General features: G+C 64.5%; 2 protein-coding genes across 18 annotated transcripts in view; both read right to left on the minus strand.

Annotated features, from left to right (window-relative positions):
- LOC117642323 (coiled-coil domain-containing protein AGAP005037) overlaps positions 1–11,656 on the minus strand; it is a 113,880-nt gene extending 102,224 nt beyond the window's left edge. For 12 of the 17 annotated variants that reach the window (XM_034380468.1, XM_034380410.1, XM_034380551.1 and 9 more), the window contains exon 1: positions 11,488–11,656. In XM_034380468.1, the coding sequence (XP_034236359.1) occupies positions 11,488–11,641 (154 nt within the window). In that variant the 5' untranslated portion in view covers positions 11,642–11,656. Of the gene's footprint in view, positions 1–6,528; positions 6,681–8,372; positions 8,522–11,487 lie in introns of those variants that run through there. The other 5 variants (XM_034380485.1, XM_034380417.1, XM_034380424.1 and 2 more) reach the window with 4 other exon arrangements.
- A 50-nt stretch (positions 11,657–11,706) lies between these two features.
- LOC117643304 (nascent polypeptide-associated complex subunit alpha, muscle-specific form-like) lies at positions 11,707–14,943 on the minus strand. The gene is made up of 4 exons (XM_034382143.1): positions 14,931–14,943; positions 12,783–14,793; positions 11,844–12,674; positions 11,707–11,725 (listed from the first exon to the last, which is right to left on the minus strand). Exons 1-4 carry the CDS (start codon positions 14,941–14,943, stop codon positions 11,707–11,709), a joined length of 2,874 nt encoding a protein of 957 aa, XP_034238034.1.
- Positions 14,944–24,162: the final 9,219 nt, after the last annotated feature.

A 24,162-nucleotide genomic window follows, 5' to 3' on the forward strand; every position in this document is an offset into this window, starting at 1 on the left:
GGGTCACGGCGCCCTTCGCTCCCTTCCCCTTCAGGCACAATTTGGCGACACAACAGCGGGGCCGACCTCCAGGACACCTGTAAACCCGACCCGGGGCCGCGGGGCCGGGCAAGGGGCCGGGCATCCACTCTCGCCCCGTCTCGCTCCCCCACACACGCGGAGGCGCCTCCGGGGAGCCAGCAGCCCGCCCAGCAGCCACGCAGCGCGCAGCTGCCACGCCCCGAAGAACAAAGAATGATGGCGCGAGCGAGGCGGAGACAGCGGCGGAATTTTTCATAGTCAGCGTCGCCGCGCGACACGCGTCGCGTCACCTTTGACTTTTCCTGCTGAGCAGCCGCCAGCAGTCCGCTCGACCTGCTCCCGCATTCCATGGAATTCCAGCTCCAGCTTCCAGCCATCGGCCCGACGTCCAACTCACGCGGTATTGCCCTCGCGAAGCACATTCATCACGGTCATGATCCATGACAATGAAGAAAGAACGCACCCGCCTCTTTCTCCTCCTCGCTCTCTGTCTCTCTCACTCTTCCCCCTAAATATATGGCTCGTTTATCGTCGGCAGCACACCTGACGGAGCCGCGGCAAATTAACCGTTTCCCCGCCCTGCCTTTCATACGCGCGCCTTCTTTCTGCACTGCCACTGCCGCCTCGGCTAGTGTGGTAACGAAGGTAACGAACGGAGGGCGACGAGCTCGGCAAGAACAGGGCTGCAGTTCGCACGCAGGGCGGACTGAAACTGGTGCACTGGGAAAAAGGAAGCGGACCGAGTGGTTTCGCGCTGACCACCTGGCAACGAGTGGCCCTGTTCGCAGAACGGTACCCCTACGAACCAACCAAAAAGCCTCTGCACGCGCTCCGCGTTAGCGGGGCGTATTCTAAACGGACTTCCCCCGATGGGGAGCGCTTCGGGACGCCTCTCGCTGTGCCCACTCATTAAGTCGCACTTTGAGCCATTCCCAAACAGTCGCCTGGGAACAGGGCCAAGCAGGCCAAGGCGGGAAAGCAAACGGTTCGCGTTTCACGATTCGCATTTCGCGTCGGCGCGGAGGTTCGACTCGGCGCGGAGCCGCGGCGGCCTTGACGTTCAGGTTCAGCGAGTTTGGAGCTCTCCAACTTGGCCAATGGAAATAGTGCCCCGAAAGCCCCGCGGCCGCCGAACGAAATGCCCGGCGGAGTGGAGGGATTGACAGTCAGGTGGGGAACGTTTCCGAGGCTTTGAATAAAACAGAGCAAAAACGCGCACAAACCGCAGTTGCCAATTAGCTCCCCGCATTCCCTTGCTGACCTTACTCTGCTTCCACCGTCCCCGCCTTTTTTTTCGAGTGCCGTGGCGTGGCCCCTACACGTGTACCGCCACCACAGTGCGAAAAACCGTGCTGTCCGAACCACTCCGGCCGAGCGATTCCGGCGGGACGGGTCGTCGCTCTGTCTCTCTCGCACGCCGAGGGGACGGACCGTGAGTGCGACAGAGACAGAGCAAGGGCTCTTCGGACTAGGCCAGCCCTTGGGCCAGACTAAGTGATGAAAGGGCCAGCTAGCACCTCGTGCAGCCAGGGGCTGAACTCGGCTCTCGGTGATAGTTGGCTCCCCCGGGGACGCCGCGCTCAGTGCTTAGTGGTCGAGCCTGGCCAGTGCAGTGGCACTGCGACTCGGTCCAACTGCCCGCACCGAGCTGACACACTTCAAGCCCGAATTTCATTAGGCTCGCGAGGAATTCGAGAACCTGGTTTTGCGAGAGGCCACACCCATGGCAGAGTAAATCCGAGGGGCGTCAGCAAGATTAAAACGGCCAGGGGCAAACGCACGCACGCAAGCAGAGGGCACCCACTCAGCCTAACGCACGCACACACGCACACACACAGAGGCACGTCACAGTCACACATGCACACACACAGACACAAACACCGGACTCTCTCACACACAAGGACCCAATCCGCGGTGTTCGCACCGGTACTGACACTGACCGACGGTGACCGACCGGGTGCCCGGGTACCTCGGGTACCGCCCCTGCCGCCTGTTGCTCTCGGCGGCCGAGAGCGCGTAGCGGCGTAGCGCGAGGCGGCAGCGCGTCGGCAGGCTCCTGGTGAACTGTGCTGGGGCCTTGCCGCCGCTGCCGACCGCGCCCAGGCCACCCCGACAGCCTCCCCGCCCCCACCGCGGCCCGCCCCCACCCCTGCCGGCCGGGCCTGTGGCAACACGCCGCCTCCGCCGCCTCCGCCGCCTCCGCCGCCTCCGCCGCCTTGGCTGTCCAAGCCATGCAAATCCTCATACAAAAGGCGTGGGCGGCTGCACCTGCACCGTAACGGCGAAAGTTAAAGCCAACTCGCAACTTGCCGTTAGCAGTGCTAGCGGGGCGTGGCGGGGCGTGGCGGGGCGTGGCGGGGCGTGGCGTGGCGGGGCGTGGCGGGGCGTGGCGGGGCGTGGCGGGGCGTGGCGGGGCGTGGCGGGCGGCGCGGCCATGCGGGCGCACCGCTACTCGGCGTGGTCGCGCCACCCGCTCGCCTTAACTAAAAACCCCTTCCCTCGTCCGCTTACATCGGCGAGGGAAGCCCGGCGACTATCGACGCCGTACCTGGGCTGCGCTGCGAGGGGAGGCGGGGGCGGGGATGAAAAATTGCCGCTCCGCGCCTCATCGCGAAATATATCTATGGTAATGCGGGGAAATACAGTTACGCCCTATATAGGGCCTATCTGCGCGAGCATCCCGTGCCGCGCCGCGCGCGCCGACCAAATATCAGAGTCACCAGCAGCGGAACGGCGGAGCGGGGAGGGAAGAAATGGCATTCTCGGCTGCTTCCGAGCAGCGCTTACTTCACCGAGGCGCCGTGGGGGTGCGAGAGAGACACAAAGCACTCTCTTTCGGGAACGAGCAAAAACCCGCGGCCCTGCTTGCTCGGAGCTCCTCTGCCTGGCGGCCTGGCTGCCCGGCTGCCTGGCGCGGCGGTGATTTGATTTAATTTGCAAACTCAAAGCGCAGCGCGGTGCGCGGTGCCGTGTGCTGTGTGTGCCTCGGAAAGCGCAAGTTGCCAAATTTCGTTATTGAAGGTGTAACGCGTGCGGACGCTGCCTCCAGGCTGCCTCTCGTCTCGTCTCCACTCCAGGGCTGCTCCAGGCTCCAGGGCGCTCGGCCCAAGACGTGGCTCGCCTGCCCGCCTCCGGGTATTGGCACACTTCTGACCGCAGCAGGGAAGACGCTGGGGGAGGGGAGGGGGCGGGGTGTGTGTCTAGACATCAGTCTGCTCGGGGCAACGCCAATTCTCTACCGTCCATTTAATAATGACGCAAACACCGGGGGGCGCTAGGCCGACCGGAAGTGACGGCCTTCCAGCGTAGGCGTCCTGGCGTCCAGGAGAGGGGCGGGGCGGAGTGGCGGACCGAAATGTGACGCGGAGTTTTCTTTCGACGCTCGGACTGCCGCGAAAACTAATAAGAAGCGGTGCAGCTTCGCTCCCCGGGACTGATAAAGTTTAATTGGAGTTTGACGGCGAGGGCCTCGGCCTCGGCGCGCCTCGCCCGCCGGAGTAAAGTGTCGCGCGGCGACCGGAAACAGGAGCGGGCGGAGCGGCCGAGCGGCCAGAGCGGCAGAGGCAGAGTTGGCGGCGACGGCCCAGATTGCAGCGAGTCCGGTGTGTTGGTGCAGAATGCCATTATGGTCCGGCGCGTCCTGCCGCTCTGTGTGTGTGTGGGGGGGGGGGGCGTGTATTTGTGTGAGGGAAAAGGCGGCAGAGGGAGGGGAGGGAAAGCAGAATGTCTAAGCAGCGGCGCTGCCCCGCCAGAAGACTCCGAGTTGACAGAAGCTGCGGCGAAGGTGGTCATGGTGTGGTCATGGCGGCGGTGGCGGGGAGGGGCGGACTTAATCCGGGCGGCGACTGCGGCCTCGCTGCGGCACCGCGTTTGTCGTCGTGTCCAGCCCAGCGACGTGCTTCCAGCGCTTCCAGCAGCGACGCCTGGCGCGAGCCGGACGCACCAGAGGTGTACCAGACGCACCAGAAGTGTACCGGAAGGGGTACCGGAAAGGGTACCGGACGCACCAGAGGTGTACCGGAAGGGGTACCGGAAAGGGTACCGGACGCACCAGAGGTGTACCGGAAGGGGTACCGGAAGGGGTACCGGAAGGGGTACTGGACGCACCAGAGGTGCACCGGAAGGGGTATCGGAGGGGGTACCGGACGACGCACCGGCCGAGGTCGGCCCACACGCCGAGACGCAAGACGCAGGGCCGCAGCGCCGAGGGGGATCATCGCTAACCCAGTTTCGGCCGCAAGTTGCCGGTTCGGCCGCGGGGGGCGCCTCGGGCGGGGAATGCAGGGGCACGCGGGGGAATGCGGCCAAAGAAGCGGCAAAGGGTGCGGCGGCAGGAACCGCGGAGCGGAGCGCGGAGCGAGCCGCGGATCTGCAAGGCGGGGCGCGGCGGCGCGGCAAGAAGGGTGCGGTGGCGGCAAGTTCAAACGCTGTACGCCCCGCGGCGCGGCCCCGCCTGCAAGCATGGCCGCGTTCTTTGCCTCACACACACACACACACACGCACATACACACGCACAGCGCCGCCATCGCGGGACCACTAATTATTATCTTACCCCGCGGAGTGCACGGCGGCCTGCCTCCGCCCTGGGCCGCCTTGCCCGCCTTGCGCTGGTCATAAACCCGGCCTCCTTAATCACCCCAGCGCCCTTGTGATCCGGCCGAGCCCGGCCGAGCCTGGCCGAGCTGCTTCTAAGTTTACGCCCCCGGAGACCTGGCTGCCTGCCTGGCTGCCTGGCCACGTGCTGGCCGCCAGCCCTGCCTGGCCGCCGCGCCGGGGAGCATCGCGGACAATGAAAGCTCATTAGTGTGCTGGAATAAAGGCCACCATTAAGGGTGCGCCGGCCGCCGGCCTGCCCCTGGCCGCCACAGCGTCGTCTTGCGGTGCAGGGCCTCACCGGCCGAGACGGTGACGGAGACGAGCCCGGCCGGCAGCGCGCGCGGCAAGCGCCCGACGAGCAGGCCATGCCAGCCCGCAGAGCAGGCGCGGCGGCGGGCCGGCCTACCTCGCAGGCGGCGAGGTCCACCCTAGGGGCTGCGCTGTGTGTGTGTGTGTGTGTGCGCGCCGTGTATTTTTAAACAGCAGGTGTGTGTCGACAGAGGCCCCTGCCCTGCGCCCGCTCCACCGTATCCCCCCGCGAAGACTCCGCGGGGGCCCGCCTGAACGGCGAGGAGGCACTTTAATGCGCCCCTCGTACCGCGCGCAGGGAGATCGCGGGGAGGGGGTGGGGAACCACTCGGGCACTCGCGGCGGCTCGACTCTTCGGAAGGAGAGAGAAAGAGGAAGGGGAATAATGGACGAGGCAAACGGTTTGCAAAGCTGGCCGCAGAGTGACTCGCGTCGCGGCCAACTTCTCGACGAACGCGGTATGGCGAAGCCGCGCCAGAGAAAATGGGGGAAAGCAGTTTAAAAAGTGCGAGTGTGTGCGCCAGGTTGCGCGCGTGGGCGAGCGTGTGTGCGTGCCGGCCCCGGGAGCGTCACTTTAGCGCGGCTTCAGAGGGAAGGGACTTTGGTCGTTTCATTTTCGTTTAACTTTGTCGGCCGCCCCGCAGTTTTGGGCGGCGAGTCCCGGACACGGCAAACACTGGTCACCGGTCGGTCACCGCGAGGCGGCACCGCACAGAAGACACCGCAAACGAACAATTTCGGTGGTGAAAATGGACAAAAGTGGACTAGCCAGCGAAAACAACTTGGAAGGGCACTGACCTGCAATGGGAGATTCCACCGGATTTGAACCCCAAAGCGAGCGTCTAGACTCGTTCTGCCCCTCCCCCTGTGTGCCTCGGTGTGCCTGTGTACGCCTCCGTGCCTCAAACTCTGCCTCAAGCGAGTTCATGTTGCTGGGCCCCCGCCGGCACTACGGCCCCACGGCCCCACGGCCCGCAGTGTCTCAACTCGGGACAAAGATACACAGCGAGACGGAAAGAGACAGAGAGGGCTGGGGCGGACGCGTGACTCTGTTACGAAACGGCTGCTGGGGCGCCGCGGGGGCTGGAGGGTGGGGGCACGGCAGTGTTGATAGCCTTGGCTGTTTCTCCGACACATCGCGTTGTTCCACTCGCCACCCTTTATCTAATTCGTGGGCAAGGCGTCCCAGACAGATGAAGCCTTCAAATTCATAACATCTGTTTTCTACGGAGTGGTTTGGGAGCAGTATCGCCGCAAAGTGGTTCAGCCCCACTCTGGCTCTGACGCATGAAGCGTCGATCGATCCGCGTTAAAATTGTAACGAGCAATGGCAGTCCACCGCCAGCACCACCAGTGCGACGGCGCGGCCCCGCAGCGCAGCCTTCGCTCCTCCACTGCTGTGTTGCCGATGACTGTGGACAGTGTCGGGACAGTGTCCACACAGTGGCGGCGGCAGTCGGCCTCGATGACCGGCGGCCGGTCCACTCACAGACACACGACTGCACCGAGTCCACACAGCGGGCACATCACATGCGCACAGTGGGCCAGAAGACCGCTGGAGCTGGAGGCGACAGACCGACCCGACTACAACGAGTGACTCACCTTCTCTGCCGAACTTGCGCTTCTTCTTGCTGCTGCTGCCGAGGGTGGCGCTCTTCTCCCTGGGCAGCGTCTTGTCCTTCTCCTTGTCCTTGCTCTTCCAGCGCGTCAGCATGGTGGCGGGTCGCGCATGTCCCTCCTACACCCTGCGGACCCTGCGAGAGGCGCACACCGCCAGTTCAACACTCCGAACGCCACTCGGTGGCTTCGGCGCGCGACCTCTGACCCTGGCGGGGCGAGGCGGCGAGGCGGGTTTCAAAGCGAGAAAGTCCCCCCTCCCCTTTCCACAAGTCGCGAAAACACAACAAACGGCCCGCGGCGGGAAAGCCGCGCTCTGCATTATGCATGCAGCCATACAGCGGACTGATTCCGAAGGGCGTCGCCCGCGTCGCCCTGTCTCCGTCGCACTCACGGGACGCCCGCGACGGCGCGAGAGAGACAGAGCGAGTCTTCGGCATCGCTCGGCGGGGCGTGCGTCTGACGCGTCGTCTCGGAGACAAGTCTCTCCTGTCCCTACACTGTTGCGGCGCTAGCGTGCTAGCCAGGCAGGTGGCGGACAGGTCCGCCTTCCCTTCGCAATCTGCAGTTCACCGACCCGGGGACCCGTGGGCGGGGCATTGCACTGCAGTGGCAATGGGCCGAAATGAAGGAACCGGAGGGCCTCGTCCTCCCCCTCCCGGAGTCCCTGGCCGTGCCGGGGCCCCGGTCTCGGGGCGCGAAGCGAACGCGGCCCATCGCACGCCACCCCCCGGCCGCCCCGCCCCGCCCCGCCCCTCCACACGTTTCGAACAACGCACCCCGAAGAGCAAGGCTCGCCTACCTCTACCGTCGGGATGCGTTCCGGCGCGTTCGCTCGATACGGTGCGTCGGAGCCGCCAAAGAGGAAAGGCAGCGAAAAGCGGCTACGGGGAACCGGGTTCCGGGAACCGGGTTCCGGCTCTGGCCAGCGTGCTTTCAGATCGCGCGCACGTTACCGCTACCAGTCAAGTTAAAAATGGAATGAACATTAACCGGACATTAACGCGATGCTGGGAAGGATGCTTACTGAATTCATCGTAAACATTGGCAATAAACGCCGATAACACCCCTTGCAGTTAACTAGATCAAAATAGTAATGCCGACCATTGCTTATACCCATACAGATCTAGACGGGAACCCCATTTGAAAAATCCCTAAACGAAAACAAAGTAAAATAAATTTCGGTTCGGTTTTCGGAAGTGTTCGCGGAAGGCAACAAGGCCTTTGTCGCAGGCCTCTGGCCACCCTTTGACACGCTTCACCACGCCACTGCCGCGCTGGGCTTTGCCGGGCGGGGCGGGGCCAGCACCGGGTCAAAGGACAAAGGGTCCACCGCGGCGCCACCACACAACACAGCGGTACCGACGGGTACCCCGACGGGCGACCCCGCCGGGCCGTGGCGAGCCGAGTGAGGCCGGCCACCCTAACCTCACCGCCTGGCCGCGCGACGCAGGGCAATGCCTGCTGGAGCGGAGCAGGGCGGCCTGGAGGGGCGGGGTTGGCGCGGCCGCGGCGCGGCGGTCGCACTGGCTTCGCCTGCTCCGCCTGCTCCGCCGCGACGCCCTAACCTCACTCTTGGCTCGCTGGCGGCTCGCGCCGTCCCCGGTGTCCAGTAAAAGCGCCTAGACGTCGCCAAAGGGCCGCTGGAGTGCCGCCGGAGGGCCGCCGCAGTCGCGGTGGAGCCCGTACACAGTCACCCTGGAGCGGCCTGGAAGCCGACCGGGGGGCGCAGGGCAGGGCAGTGCCCCGACCGTGTTTGACAGACACCGCCACAAACACCACCGCCGCCTCGCCTCGCCGCCACGTCTCGCACGGTGTGTGCCTCTCACCCTCTCACTCACTCACTCACTCGCGGCGTGGAGCCTCACATCGGGCCAAAGTCCGGGAAATTCCCTCAACGGTTCACGACACTGCGAGCCCTTCGCGTTACAGCTCAAGGTAGCGCTGCTGCAGCTCCAGGGAGCACCAGCCTCCGTGACGTCACGGTTAGGGGGGAGTGGCGCGGGGCGGCGGGGGCCCCACCCTCCCTGCCGTATCCCTGCCGTGCCGCGTCGCGGTGGCGGCGGCAGTGGCGCGTCAGATCGATAACACCGCGCCACGCGCCGCCACGCCGCCCCACATCCAGCTGCCCGCCCCGCCCCGCCCCGCCCCGCCCTGGCCGGCCTGCCCTAATCTCGAAGCCGCACCCATACAGTGGCGGCCTGGACCGCCTGGACCGCCTGCCTGGGCCTTTTCCGCCTACTCAGTCTTCCAAGGAGCAGCCCACCCCTTCGGCCACAGAGAAAACACCCCGGCAGGGCGGGGCGGGGCGGGGCGCGCTCGGCTCGGGTCCAATGCCCTTACGTCCCGCCCCGCCCCGCCCGGCTTCCTCCCCGCCGCGCCCCCGCGTCCAGGACGACACATCCTGCAGACAGCCTGCTTGCCCTGCTTGCACAGACACTGACCTAGCCGATCCCCGACCGCGATAAGGCGCTCATCAGCAGCCTTCGTCCTGCGTCCGTTCCATCAGCACCACGCTGCCATCAAAGCGGCCGAGCTCATACACTGGAACTAGCGAATTTCCGTGACCGGTACAGAACCACTCGTCCTGCCGAAGAGGCGAACTTCCCTCGGGCGGAAGTCGTGGCTCGGCGCGCCTTGGTGGCACCCGGCAGAGTCCTCTCGTCTGCCTCTCTCGCACCGCGACGGGACGCACCGCGAGAGCGACAGGGACAGGACACGTCTCTTCGGAATTGCTCGGCGGTCCGGTGGTGGACGCACCCCAGCTGACGTGACTGGCCGGCCGGGGACGGAGGGGTTGGGTCGAGAGGGGGGGGGGGCTTCGCCGCCGCCCCGCGGGCCACACCCAGTCCGCACCCAGTCCGCACCCAGTCCGCATTGCGTGAGAGTGTGCGCCATTCGAAAACGTTTAGCACAATCGGCGCGGTGATTCCATTCTCCCCGTTTCATGCATTATCGCCGAAGAGAGCATCACCCGACCACGGCCCATGCCAACGCACACAAACGCACACACACGCACGGGGGGCCAATGGGCTCGCCCCAGGGCTCTCCGATTTCCCACAGGGTCCGCGCCTCGCCTCTCCCTTCGAGGTATCGGCTCAGGCACGCCACGCCACGCACGCGCCCCCAAGCAGAGAACATACACGCAGAGCTCGACACACCGGCAGATTCAACAACACGGAGCGAGGGATTCAAGGAACGGGGAGGGGGGCGCTCTGGGGAGCCGTACCGATGCCCGCCCGCCGCGGAGTACTCGGCACTGTTTCAAGCGGTTGTTTGTCCCGACACTCGAGAAGCAAGTCGATCCGCGGGGCGGCAGCGACGCAGTTCCAACTGCTTTCGCCGCTTTCCTCGCAGCCAGTCACTCCTTCCTGCTATTCTTCAATCTGCGCGTCGAATCTCGCCGCCGGAAGCGGAGGGGTAAAGTGGCGGCAAGCGGCGCAGCGATGCGGGAAAACAATATCGGGCGTGAAGGTGCGAAGCGAACGCAGGCACCGCCCCGCCAGGCGGACGGGCTGCCTGCCGGGCTGCCGGCAGGTGGCGCCTCCGTTCAAACGTGACTGCGGATGGCGACGCCGCGCCGCCTTGCGCCGCGGGGACGCTCGTTTGACGTTTGACCCTAATGGAAACGGAATGGGGCCAGTGGGCAGCCGGGGCACGCGGGGCAGACGGGGCAGCCGGGGCAGGCACAGAAGGAAATTAACAATTTGCCAGTGTCGGCTGCTGGCGAGCCCGGCGGGTCGGCCTGCGAGCGTGGTGGACGCGCCTGCCAGCCAGCCGACCAGCCAGCCAGCCAGCCGACCAGCCAGCCAGGCAGCCAGGCAGCCAGCCAGCCAGCCAGCCAGCCAGCCAGCCAGCCAGGCTGCGTGCTCGAAAAGATGAAAATGGGATCAGAGCGGCTAGAGGGCGAGTCTAGGAAGGAAGCCTGTCTCGAGGACCAATCCAGGCCGCCCTGGGCCGAAGGCCGAAGCCTGCCTCTGGCTAGAAGCAGATCAAGGGAATCAAGGGCGAGCCCGAGAGCACTACGCGCCAGGCCGTGGTGCGCGGTGCGCGCCAGCCTGATCTCAAGGAGGCTGAGCCAATGCGGAAAATTGCCCCGGAACGTGGGCTACACTCTCCAACACAAAAGTTGCAATTTCTTTTCTTCTTGAGTGTTCTTGCGCACGAGGATGAATCACTGACAAAAGCAGAATGCTCGTCAAAAATAAACCGGCATGCCAATTTTTTTACACTTTTTCTGGTCTAATTTTTTTTTTAGGGGAGGCGTGAAGGAAGGAAGAAAGGTCCAGCGGAAGGATGCGTCCATAACAGACTGCTGGCCCTATTGTTGCGTCGTTTTCCCGGTCGCCCGGTGAAAGGATAGAACTGCTTCCTGGGGCGGGGCGGGGCGCTCCGGGATGGGGTAGGATCGGGACTGCCCCCGCCTGAGCGGGCACCAATGCCTGGAATGATCGCCCGCTAGATATCACTTACAGCGGGAAAACGGCGGCTACCCGGACATATTGAAGGCCCTTGAATGGTCTCCCCCCTCCCCTCCCCCTCACCGCTACACTCTGCTCCGCACTCCAACTCGATCCGCGATCCCCGTTTTCGAATTATCCCATTCATCGCCCGGCTTTCAGTCTTCGCGCAATATTTACCACAACGCCCAATCAGCGGCAGAGCGATTCAGAAATAAAGTACTGGCCGCGCAAATATTGGCTCAAGAGAGACTGGTTTTGTTTGAGAGAAAGAGAGAGACCAAGAGGCGCGGGAAAGAGAGACGCGCCGCGGCGCCCTGGAACGAGGGAAGGCAGCGCAGTGGATATACCCCACGCGCGGAACGGGCAGAGTCTCTGCGGGCTGGAGTACTCCCGCGGCGACAGACCGGAGTATCGACAGCCTCCGCGCTGGATGAAGCCGCACCTTCACCAGAAATTCTTGAAATAGTCTGTTGTCGCTCACCTGGAAACTTGAAGTAGGAGATCTTCCTCTTGTCGTTGGCCTGCTGCAGGATGCGCTGCACCTCTCCGGCCTCGCTGCCGGACTCGCTCTCGGACAACGTGAGCTGGCTGAGCTTGGCCGCCGTCATGGCCGTCATGGCCGTCATGGCCGTCATGGCCGCGCCCCCGGGGCCCCTGGGGATGGGGGGCAGCGGCCGGTCCGGCGCCGCCGCCATGGCCATCATGGTCGGGGTGGCGCTCTGGGCCCGCGGGGGCAGCCCCGTGCGCCCGTAGATCCGGCCGCCCTGCCGCTGGCCGTAGGGCGACGACGCCGTGCCCAGAGACGTGCTCGCCGGCGACGGCGCCGACCCCGCCGACGTGTTCGGCGAGGACCCAAAGCCTGGTCCCGACGGCGGCTGCGACGGGCTGTACGCTGAGCCGGGGGACGCGCCGTTGGGCGGCCTGGTGGCGTAGGGCGTCGACGGGCTGCTCGCCGAGCCGTACAGCGCGGCGTCCGACGTCGGCGTCCTCTGCTGCGCCGCGAACGGGCTGGGCGAGGCCTGCTGCCTGGTGCCGTACACCCCGTTGCCGAACGCCGTGTTGGCGAACACCGTGGGGCCGTACTCCGAGGCCGGCGACGGCTGCGTGGAGCCGTAAGTACTCGTGGGCGACGGCAGCGCAGGGTTGTACGCCCCGGCCCCGGGCGAGGCCTGATTGCCCTGGCTGCCCTGGTTGGACGGGGAAGGCCCGGGCTGCTGCCGAGTGCCGTACACTACCGTCGGCGACTGCAAGGCCACGCCGTAGACTCCGGAGTTTGGCTGCTGGGTGGACCCGTATACTCCATTCGAAGTCGGCTTGGTGGATCCGTAGACTCCGTTCGATGTCAACTTTGTGGAGCCGTACACTCCATTAGATGTCTGCTTGGTGGATCCGTACACTCCATTTGATGTCTGTTTGGTGGAGCCGTACACTCCAGAGGTGGGCTGTGGCGTGGTGCCGTACACCCCCTGGGACGCAGGCTGCTGCTGCGACAAGCTGGCCGCCCGCGAGATGCCGTTCAGGTCTGGAGGGGTGGGCATGGTGTAGTTGACGTAGGTGCCCTCGCCCGGCGACACAGTGTACTGGTTTGCATAGATCTGCTCCGCATACCCGTTGCCGTGGCCGTTGGCGTAGTACGACGGCGAGTTGGGCAGGAACACCGAGTCACTGCTGTCGAGACGCGAGACCCTGGTCGGGGGCGTGGCGGCGTGCCCGTTGCGGGTCGGCCAGCCGTCCCCGTTGGCCTGCCCGGCCTGCCCGTTCGGCGTGCTGGCGTACATCGGCGAGGTGGCCGACGAGAAGCTCACCCTCTTGGGCAGGGTGGGCGGCGGCGTGCTGGGCGAGGCGGGCTGGCTGGGGTGCAGGCTGCCCTTGCGGAAGATGGGGAACAGCGACTTCTTGCCGCCGTTGGCCTTGGCGCTCTTCTTGGCGTCCTTGGCGTCCTTGGGGCTGACCCACGCGTTGCTGTTCTTGCCAGTCCTGACGGGCACGTCGGCCTCGGCTGCCCCGGACTCGCTGTTGTGGCGCTTCTTGAGGCCGGCCAGGGCCAGCCTCTCCGGGTGGCGCAGCTCGACGTCGCCGAACTCGCGACGCAGGTCCACCTCGTCGCGCGGCGGCGTCTTCCTGGTCGGGTAGGAGCCGATGGTGTTGCGCTGCGGCCCGCCGCGCACGAAGAAGTTCATGTTGCTGCGGGGCCGCGGTCTGTAGTCCTGCGTGGTGCTGTCGCTGTCCTCGCCCGACGCGAGCAGAGGGGACCCCGGCGGCCGGCGCAGGGACTGCAGGTTCTGGTAGGTGGCGTCGCTGTCGCGCACCACGATGAACTCCTGGCGCAGCGTGCGGTCCGGCGTGCGCGTGGCCTGGTCCGTGGGGATGACCACGGGCAGCTGCAGCGGCGGCGCGGACAGGCGTCCGGACCTCCCTGGCGCGGGCGGCCGCCGGGCTTCGCGCTCCAGGCTGCGGTAGTAGAAGCCGAGGAGCTCGTCGCGCAGCCGTTTCTTCTGGGGGGACGTCGCCCGGGACGCGTCGCTGTCGGTGAGGCGGCGTCCACGCGGCGCCCGGGGCTCGGAGGACGCCCAGCCGGGGGACAGCTGCGACGGCGTGGACACGAGCGTGGACGTGGACGAGTGCGTCGAGCTGGACGTGTCGACGTGGAGCTCGCTGAGGCGGGGCGCGGCCGGCACGCCGCCCTGGCCGTCGAGGTGCCTCTGGATGGCGCGCGCGTAGTGCTCTAGCGTGGCCTCCTGCACCGATCGCGGCGGCGGCGAGGTCGGAGTGACGCCGTCATGCCGCAGTCGCCCTGGCGGCGGCGCCGACGCGGCGGGGTCCGGTTCCTCTTCCCAGAGGTCCTTCCGGATCTCGTTGAGCCGCTCCTCCAGCAGCTGGGAGCGCTCCGGCGGCGTCCTCCCCGGCGACGTGGCCGGGGACGGTCTTGTGGGGCTGAGGCTGCTCGGCCGCGGCGACGGGGATGCCGGGGACGCGGCGAGTTCCCGCGACGGCCGTCCGGACGGCGGGGGCGTGTCGGTCGAGGGAGGCAGACTCGTAGTGCGCGGCGCGGGCTGCGGTTTGGGCGGCCGGGGCTTCGACGCCGTGGTGTCGGCTGCTGTCCCCGTGTCGCTGTCGCTGCGCCTCGTCGTGCCCGTCACCAGGTTCTTGAGCAGCTCGGACAGGCCGTCCTGCGGCGCGTCTTTCCTGGGTGACCGGACGGGGGACTTCTTCTTGGCGACGACTTCCTGCTTGACGACGAGCACGTCCTTCTTGGTGGGCACGGGTGGCTTGTTCGACGGCGCTGGCTTGTCCACGACCTTCCGGGCCCAGGGTCCGTGCAGCGGCTTCCTCTCGACGGCCTTCTTGGGCGAGCTGGGGACGGCGCTGGGGACGGCGCGCGGGGCCGCCTTGACGGGGAGGCCGCTCAGGAAGGCGAGCTTGACGCTGCTCTGGCCCTCGACGTTGGACACGTCGAAGACGGCAGCGGGCTTGCCGTTGGGCTGCTTCTTGGCCTGCTGCTTCACCTCGACGCCGCTTTTCGCAGGTAAAAACGGGGAGGGATGATCTGGGCCAAGGTCGAGGTCAAGACCGGGGTCAGGTCGGGCGAGCGGTGCGGGCGTGGCGGCGTACTTGCTCTTGAGCGACTCGATGGTGGTGGGGCTGAGCTTGGTCACCAGGTTGCGCTGCAGGTTCTCGATGACGCTCTGGCTCTTGGCGAGGCGCGAAGACACACTGTCGGCGACGGTCGTGGTCGCAGTGCTTCCGTTGGGTACTCGGTGCGGTGCTGCGTGCGCTGCCTGCGGTGCTGCCGAGACACTCTCAAGACTTTGATCGCGGAACGGGTTTGCCTTATCGCCCGGCCGCGGCCCGTCGTGGAAGGTGGCACTGCTATCTGGCCGCGCCGCACTATCACTGCTGCTGCTGCCACTGCTGCTCGTGGACTCGGGGGGCTCATCGGGCGAGGCTGGCAGGGCGGCCGGCGCGGACGACGCCGCGGGGGGCGAGGGCTGCACCGCGAGCATGGCGGCGGCCCGAGGGGGCCTCGGGGGCCTTGGGGGCCGAGCGGCGCGGCCGGGGCCGCACTACGGCCTGCGCCACCTGCAACACAACAACAGAAACAATTAGAGCCTGGTCGCGGCCACGCGCGGCTGGGGCCTATCTGGGCCACGCCGCGCGCGTGGGTCAAGTCAAACAGTGGCATGGTCTAGGGCAGCCCGGGGTGTGGGAACAAATCGGTGCAGTGTCTCCAGTCGCCTCGAGTTTAAGGGCGGACAGCAGCCCCGCCGCCATGCCAGTTGGGTTGCCTACCCTCTTCACTGCAGGGGCGCGGTGAGCAGGCGGCCAAACTCGCAGCGATCCGAAAATCAACAAGTGCTCGTTCGGGAATAGCCGGCTAAAAAGGGATTAGGGACAGCGCGATAGCGCGCGTCCTCGTTGCCGGCCCGCCCCGCCGCGCCCCGCCAGGTGGGGCCGCCGCTCCCACACCCTTCGCCTTCGGGCCTTCGGGCTTCAATGGGCGGGCAATGCGTCGTTGTCGCCATCCCACAGATAAGCCTTATCTCGGTCAACATTGCGCGCTCGCTTGCGAACCGAACCGACCCACGCGACCGTCCGAGCGATCGGTTCAAAACACGGTCCGAATTTGACGAGCCAGCGGGAACGGACTCGACCGGCAACATGACTCAGAGCGTGGCCATCATGGGGCTGGAGAACGCCTGCAGACGCAGCTCTGCCGACGTGAGTCAGGTCGCTGCGTTGTGAATCCCTTGGCCGGCGGTGCGGTGCGCTGCGCTGCTGCCTGCGCCGTGACTGACTTTACTGCCACGCTTTTCCCAATATTTACGACCGACGAGAACTCGTCCACTCGGCCCCGAGCTCGGCCCTGGGGTCTCGACAGTCCCGGTATTCTGACTCCAAACGGCTTGCAACTTTTTAAAAGCCCCGCTCTGCACTGGCGCTGGAGCGAGCCTGGAGCCTGCTGGGCCGAGTGAGCCGCAGTGAGCCGAGTCTGATGCGAAGGCAGCCCTCCCGAGCAAAGCCGGGCTATACGGCATACGACCTCGGTGCAAGAAGTGTGTCACACATGTCACAATACGGGCGCTGAAAAAACTCGCCCCTACAGTGTATGCGCCGCTAATTTCCCATGTTTCCTCTTTTCCCAGAACGGGGCCGCGCTGTCGCCTCGCTCCATTTTGCTGTTCGTTCGTTCGCGCCCTGCTCTATTGCCACGGCGCCGCCATCGCCGAGGCATCATCATCGCTAGGCCTCTCCGCGGCGCCGGCAAAATAAGAGTTATCAGCGCGGTGACATTCTTGTCTGTTGTTTGTTTGAATGCCTGTCTGTCAGAAACTCTGTCTCGTTCTGTCTGTCTGTCTGTCTGTCTGTCTGTCTGTCTGTCTGTCTGTGTGCGTTCGAAGCAGCAGACAGGTCACAGCGCGGCCCGGCTGGGTGTGAAGCCGGATGCGACAAGGACAGGGAGAGGGTTAAGCCACAGCAGCAGACTCCGACGGGTCGTCTCTAATGCGATATTGGTCCGCACTGAGCCTCGGCTCGGCAGCCTGGGGGACTCCGACTCCGGGACACCCACGTCGAGGAAACCCTCGAGAAGGCGTCGGAGAGGCGCATCTAGTTCCCACGGCGAGGCGGTGATCGCACTGCGGGTCGCATCGCCGGACGAGGGGGCCACCACTCTCATTTCAGTCGTACACAAGATTACGGGATTACGGGATATTTACCAGGGATTACGCGCGAAATTTCGAAATTGGTCAAAACGTTGAAAAATAGCTCGAAAACGTTGGAAAATGACTCAAAACGTTGAAAAATGACAGAATTTTGTCAAGGATTACGTGATTACGCCATGGATTACCAGCAAACTTGTACACAGGATTACGGGGGTGGTGGCCCCCTCGTCGCCGGAGAGACGGAATGAAGCCCTGGAGCCGGCACCGCACTGTTTGTTCCCGTTTCGGCTCCAGCCGCTCCAGCCGCTCCAGCCGGGGCACACTCTGGATCCAGCGATAGCGGACCCGGCCCGGGGAGACCTGACCTATGACACGGCGTGTTGCGTATCGCATCCTCGGCCCAACCGGTTCAGCGTTGCGAAGCCTGGCGAAGCCCAAGCCTCGCGGCACGGCACCTCCACCTCCACACACCGTGGGCCCTCGAAGGGCGAGGCGAGCCGCCGCGTGTGGGAAAAGCATTTCAAAGACAAACACTGCAAGCGCACGTTATTTTTTTTTTCGCGAAATGCGGTGTGGGTTCCACAGCCGCGTAGAAAATAGGAGCCACGCTGCAAAGCTACGGTACTGTGCAGCTGGAAGGGAGCAGCGACCGCGGCTAAGTGTCAGGTGACCTGTCCGGCCCAGGCGCGGCCTGGCCTAGGCCTATAGGGCTCGACTCCGGCCTCCAGCGAGTGGCGCGGCGTCGACGTCGTCGTGCCTGTGCCCTCTCGCATCGCGCCTCCGACGACTCGGTCAACAGCCCCAAACCGGTGCGCTCGCGCCGTGTGTGTGCGTGCGTGTGTGTGTGTGTGTGTGACAGGCCGTCTCACGCAACGCTGGAGCGCACTTCCACGTTGAGCGCGCTGGGCCGTCGGCTGCCGTCGGCCGCCATCCAGGACTCCCAACTCAATTACATGCAGCGAGTCCACCTCATCATCAACTGCAGAAAAAGGGTCGTCGTCGTGAGAAAAATAAATGACCGCCACCGCATTACGCGCGTCTTACACGCGTCTCCGTGGTTTTCGGGCCCATTTGCCATCGCGCGACGTCAAAATAAAGCAACGCGACGCCGCCGCCGGCTGCGGCGGGACTCGAACCCGCGGCCCTCGATTTGAGGCTCGCACCGTAACGCCGGCACGTCGCTGTACAGGGCCGTAAGCCGCGCGCACACAAAGAGACGAGCCGAGCGGCCCCAGCCGAGTCCAGCCGAGGCTGGGCCTCTAGCCGGGCCGAGCCGAGCCCCGATGAGCCTTGAAAGGCCCTGAAGGCCTCCATCCTCGAAGGGCTCCATCCTCTTCCCCTTTCTTCGCGTCGCATGCAGATCGTTTACGAGCCGTCGCGCTGCAGCGCGCTGGGGTACAGCCGCGGGCACGCGTGTACGCACACTGGCAACCGCGCGACACGCGTCCCCGCAGAACAAGAAGAAGAAGAAGCAGAAAGCGAGATGAAGAACAAAAAGAAAAGCCTAATTTCCTGGCGCCGCGCCGCTTGGACGCCCCGATGCATTAAAAGCAGATAATGCCGCCTAGGCTTGGCCAGCCAGCACCAGCCAGGCCGCCTAGCGAATGGCGGCTGGATTCCAGTCGCCTCATCACTCCAGCACGCCACCAGGCTCCATATTCATTCATTCATTTACTTAATTATTTATTTGTTGCGGTGCTTTGCACTCTGCATTACACGTTGCTTATGCATCTCCCCGCAAATTCGATGTCGACGAGGTTCGCTCCGCCTCGCCTACGAACGCCATGGCGGCACGTGCAGAGGTGACGGGCAGGTCACATCGTGCCTGCCTTGCCTCGCACCGCACCACACCGGGGTTCAAATACCCACTTTCAATTTATTTTTTACAATATGTTTTTTGAAAGATTCGTGTTGTTGTTAACAACACAACACAAAACATTTTATTTTAGTTTTTCAGTGCGCACGACGTGCATAATCGGCCGAGGCTGAAGCCACGCCGCGTGCGCGGGGGCGGCGCGCGTGCTAGGCGTGTCACTCGTGCCACTGTGTCACGGACTGACGAGTCACGCCCCGACGAGTCACGGCGCCACGCACTGCAAGGCGGCAAGCCTGGCCGTCGCCGCGCTTCAAAACGTCTTCCTCGGCCGCCTCCGCCGAGTGCAGTGTCTCGGTGTCGTTCCCTCGTCTCCGCGGCCGGCCTGCCTTTTGCGGGGCACTTTCGCGCCGCGTCCACGCAAGGAAGCTGGTCGCGGAGCCGCACCTGCGGGACGTTGACGTGACCGCCATCAGCATACAGTGGCGGAGCGGCGGGGCGGCCAACGGGCGGCCCGGCAGTACGGCACAACCATACGTCTCGGCGTCGCATGCCCGATTTGCAAGTCTAAGGCGGGTGTCGCTGCTGCGCTCTTGGAGGCGTACCGGCGCGGCCGGAGGGCGGAGGGCACGTCGGCGGCGGCCCTTTTGTCCGAAGGGCCGAACCGAAGGGCCGAACGGCCGAAGGCACGCCATCAACACGGAGAAAAACGGCTAGCGTCGTTTTATGCAAAAGACGGCTAACAATTCATCTCAACCGCCGTAGCAAATTTCTTTATCCTCCTCTGCGAACGGAGAAAATTATTCAAAGAACCCGTCCACTTGGTGAAGGGCCAGAGGCGGGGCTACACTATAGATATAGAGTCGCACAGCCACTGTTAGAAAGCACGGCGCAACAGGTCAGTGCAACAGATAAGGCTCTGCACGCAAATGAGGCTAGCCTGTCCACTGCTGCCAAATCAGTCCGGCAGATCCGCTTCAAACCGTTACACATTTCAGGGCTGCCAACCATCATCGGTAATCTAAGGCAACGGGCGGTAAAGATGTCACGGACGAAATCACTGCACAGCCTATCGAATGGCGATCACGTCCCAGCTATGTGTGTGTGCTTGTGTGTGTGTGTGTTCGTTAAGTGCGAAACGTGAAAGAGCGTGTCATTGCCCTTCGCTCCTCTTTCTTGCGCGCGTTCCCCATATCGCCGCCTGGACAGCTCCACGTCGTGAGCGCCAGGCCTCGCGGCAAGCTCGACCAATCCCGAGCCGAGTCCCAGGCACAATGGGGCCCGCTGATTGGACGCAGGGCTGCTCGCGTCCACCGTTAATTTGACGAGCCCCCAATCAAAGCGCGGTGCACGAAAGCTGGGGCAGCTTCGGCGCAGGACTGCGACGGCCGCCAGTCGGCCACTCGGAGACGCTTTGCGTGGAATCTCGAGTTTTTCCTCCCTGAGGCAGGTGACGCGGCGGTGCCGCCTTCCTCGCATGCTGCGCCAGCACCGCCACACTGTTTACACGCGCTGGCCGCGCCGCCGTGGTCGTGGAGTGTGTCCCCGCGGACCGCCGCCAAGTCACGCAAGCCGATCGGTTCGTGGAAGCGCGTTGGAAACGGTCCTCACTTTGCATGCTTTGCATCGGCCAACGCGAAACGTGACGGCTCGTCACCGCCGCCTTGTCACGTTGCCGCCGTTCCGTCCGAGGTCCACGACGATGCGGAGGTGGTGGGCGGCCTCCTTGCACGCCACCCTCCCAGTGCCACCCGCGACAAAACAGGGCGACTCCGCTCCACTCTTCCGCGGTCTGTCCGCGAGCAGCGGGCAAATGATGACGGCCGACATGCAGTAGTGCGCGGTGGTGGCCGGCGGTGCCCAGGTAGTACTCGGTGTACCCGGTACCGGCGCGGGAAGCGCGGCAACGTCGCCGGCGGCAGTCAGAGCAGCAGGGCACGCGGCGGGCCGTCGGCGGGCCGTCGGCGGGCCCGGCAAGTCAAGGCCAGGGCGCACGTCAAGTTGCCCGTATGGCCGTTCGCAAGCCCGGCTAGCCCGGCGGCGGTGGCGGCACACTGTGTGGTACACCAAGTGCAGCAGCACGCCGACGACGAACCGCGGCAGACGTGTCCGCGGCGCCCGGCGGCCGCAGGTCCTTCGCGGAGGACGCCGCGGAGGACACCCGAGGACACCCCACCTGTCGCTTCCTTTACGCCTGCCGACTAATCGGCCGCTCGGCCGGATCGGCCGGGTTATTATCCGGGCGGCGTGATTGGTGTACAGTGTGCCCACGGTGTGCCGCGAGACGAGCTGCCGACGAGGCGAGGCCAGGCGCCGCGGGCTGAAGCACCTGTCGTCGCCTCGGCCACCAAAAACTAGGCGAATAGAAAATTGTGACTTGGACTGACTTTTGGCGGCCACTGCGTCCAATCCAGGCTCGTACTCCCTCAACGGGGCGGTAGTCTTTGACACTTCCTTTAGCACTTCTTTCCTAGGATGCGCGATTTACCAGCTTGATCTGTGATGCCGCAAAGTCGCTTGAAACGGTGACAAACGTCTACAAATGGTGATCTCGAGAAACTCCCATGGTTGTGCTTCTCGCTGCCTCTCTGTCATTAAGGCTTCCGGGATCGCCCGCATCGCGCAGCCTCCTCCCCCGTCCCAGCGCCGTGCCGCCAGCAGCGGGGACACAAGTCCGACCCAATCGGCCGCAGCCCTGATCAATCAATAAAAGGCAAACACGGAAGGATAAGCATCACTTTGGCCGTTCCCAGGCGAGCTACAGCGGGGCGGGGCGTGGGCGGGAGGCTGCGTGGGCGACTAGATACAATCGAGGCACGCATGATTACAGGATTCCCGAATGGCTGAGTGATTACCACTTATTGTCAACGGCATGAGAGAAGATATTTTTTCCGCCGACCACAATTAATTTCTCTGTCTCAGTGGCATAGCGGTTCGGTTTCGTTAGCAGGACCGTCCTTTACACTTACAGTGTAAGGGCGTAGCGAGTCGCAGGAGGTAATGGGTTGCGCCGCTTGCGGTGTGCCAGGCTCGTGTGATGGCCCGGCGCCTGATGACTGGACACGGCCAACCGCCCCACGTGTGTGTGAGAGGGTGTGAGTGTATTGGTTTTCGTAATGAATACCCTTCGACCCGATGGGCGTTGCTCAGCTCAGCCCTGCCCGACCGCAGCCGGCTGCTAACCAGCTCCGAATTCCCGATTCCCTGACAAAGACGTCGCCAGCCCACGCGGCGAGCGAAGGACCTCATTCATCGAGAGGATCGAGACACGCCGATTTTTCGGCTCGACTCCTCGAGCGATCCCTTATCGCAACAGCAGCTTCCCGAGGAAGATACTCCATTCGGATCGCGGGCAAGCCGCCGTACCACCGTCGGCCGCCGCCTGCCGAACCGACCGGAGTGTCTTGGACGACAGCCGCTAAAATCACGCACTCCGCGCCGCCGGCTGCGGCCCCGCGGCGCGGCTGACCGGCGCAGGAAAAATTGTTTGATTTACGAGTTGGTGGGATAATTGCTGCATTGGTGGCGCGAGGGGGGGGGGTGCTCGCATGTGGGCCGGCAGATAATCTGGCTCCGGCGTTTGCCCTCTTTCTCCCGGCCACACCTTTCTTTCTTCACGCGTGTTATTACCGAGGCGCGCCCGGTAGCCTTCACGCAGGCTTCACCGCGCGGCCAGCGGCGGCCGGGCTTCGCGCGGGCAGGCTTCACGCCTACGCGGCGCGTGATCGGAGAGCCAATGACTTAATCCGTTCGGCCGCGTGCGAAGACCTGTCTGCAGCGGCGCCGCACACGGAGACAAACAGTTTTTGGCAGCATCATTCTCCCTCAATGTTTTTCTTGATATTTAGTTACGTCTCCGGCACAACTAGTCCTCCTACTAAAACTTTTTCTAGGGTGGCGGCGCAGGAAGCAATGAAAGTGTGTTTGCATGCTCTGTTTGCGTGCATTTCGGGTCGCTGCACGCAGCGACGACCGAGGCGATGACACTACGCAGGACAGGCCTGGCCGTCTTCGAGTGGCGGCGCGCGCTGCCCCGTTACACACTGCTGCTGCTGCTCGACGCGCGTTTTTACGACTCCATTGCGGAGCACAGAGCACGGAGTGAGCACGGCGCCACAGGGCAGCGCCGCCCTCCAGGATGGGGCACTGCCAAAGGCACAGCCAAAGGCACGGCAGAGAATGCATTGTGCCGCGGATGGATTAGGACGCCGGGCTTCGCGTCGTCCAGGGAATGACCTACGCGCTGCGGACCACGAGCCGCGCAGGCGAAGCGAGCCCCGAGGAAGAACGGCGGGACGACCACGCCACCGCAGGGCAATCACAAAGACGGCGAAAACAATAAGAGTGCGGCACAGGTGGGCCTTACGGTGGGGGCACGCGGGTCACATGGCGAGATCGTGCCGCGCGGGCAAGGCCCCTAGGCGCCGCGGCAGGGCTTAAGGCTCAAGGCCACGCCGCCACGGCCGCGGCACGTCTAGAGCAGTCCGGGGGTCAGGGCCCCTCTAGCAGTGCACTTCCTGCGATAAGCGGGTGCGCCTCACTCTAGACAGCGCAAACCGACAAACCACCCCGACTCCCTGTGGACGCCGATGGCATCGATTCGACGTTGCTAGCATTGACAGTCCCTTCCGGGTCACTATTACAGTGCGCCAACGGCTTCCTGAGGCCCCCTTCAGGGCAGCCCTCGGCCCTTAGGCCCTTCAGGCCCCAACCCAGCCGAGCGCGACGAAGCCAACAGGTGGCTGCTCTCGGCATTCCGCGGGGCGCGGGCCGAGTCTTGACGCACCGACAAGAGGCTCGGGCGACCGCATTTTTGCGCCCCGTTTTACGTCATGATTATGCACCGTCTCGAGCACTGTCGTATTTCTCTTTGATTCCGTCAGCTTTCACGCGTCCGAGGTGCCCGGCGTGTCGCTCTGCGTGTCGCGCTGCGTGTCCGTGAGGAGATCCAGGGCGTCGCGGGACGACACGGCGTCGTCCGCCGAGGCGAGGCGGTTCGGGCGGTCCTATCTGGATGTGTCAGTGATAAGGCCTCGGAGAGGAGACTGTACACTCCGATGGCTCGCGGCCAGCACGCCAATTCAAGCCACTTCGCGGGGCAGTTTGGCGAGAGGTTTGGGTGTAAGAAGAGTACAACCGTTTCTTACAACCGGGACGAGCTCTCTCTCCCTCTCTCTCTCTCTCTCTCTCTCTCTCTCTCTCTCACACACACACACACACACACACACACACACACACAGAGAGGACGGAGTGGCCAGAGCACACTCCACTGCAGGATGCACATAGCGGGCCGCCCAATCGGTCCTTATTACAGCTGATTGCGGCGAGGCGGCCGAGTCCGCCGGCAGGTACTCCTCGGAGTGCACGGCACCGCCGTGTGCACGCCAGGCTCGCCAGGCACGCCGGGCACGCCGGTACGGATGATGGGTGTTCGCGCTCGCGGGAAAGGCGCCCGCAGCACACCGCAAAAACACCACCCACGGCGCGTTTGTATTATTAAAATTATTAAAAGCAAGTGGACAAGTCGGGCAACTTCTCCCCCTCCCCGGTTTCGAGCACACTGTGAGAAAGGGCCGTCAGTGCATCAGTCTCCGCATGCAGTCGGCACACATTACGCCGGCCGTATGGGCGCAGGCGTCTTTCGCGAGAGAGACGGCCGGGATGCTCACGTGCAGCGCAT

Source organism: Thrips palmi, unplaced genomic scaffold (assembly GCF_012932325.1).
Source record: "Thrips palmi isolate BJ-2018 unplaced genomic scaffold, TpBJ-2018v1 HiC_scaffold_1, whole genome shotgun sequence".
In the NCBI taxonomy this organism is placed as follows: Eukaryota; Metazoa; Arthropoda; class Insecta; order Thysanoptera; family Thripidae; genus Thrips; species Thrips palmi.

Bases quoted from the DNA above. Each gene is read 5' to 3' on its own strand.
- LOC117643304 (XM_034382143.1), bottom strand. The intron at 12,675-12,782 runs GTACGCCAGCAC...GCGTCTCGACAG, and splicing joins TCGTCGGCCACCTCGCCGAT to CAGTGACTCGGTGTTCCTGC.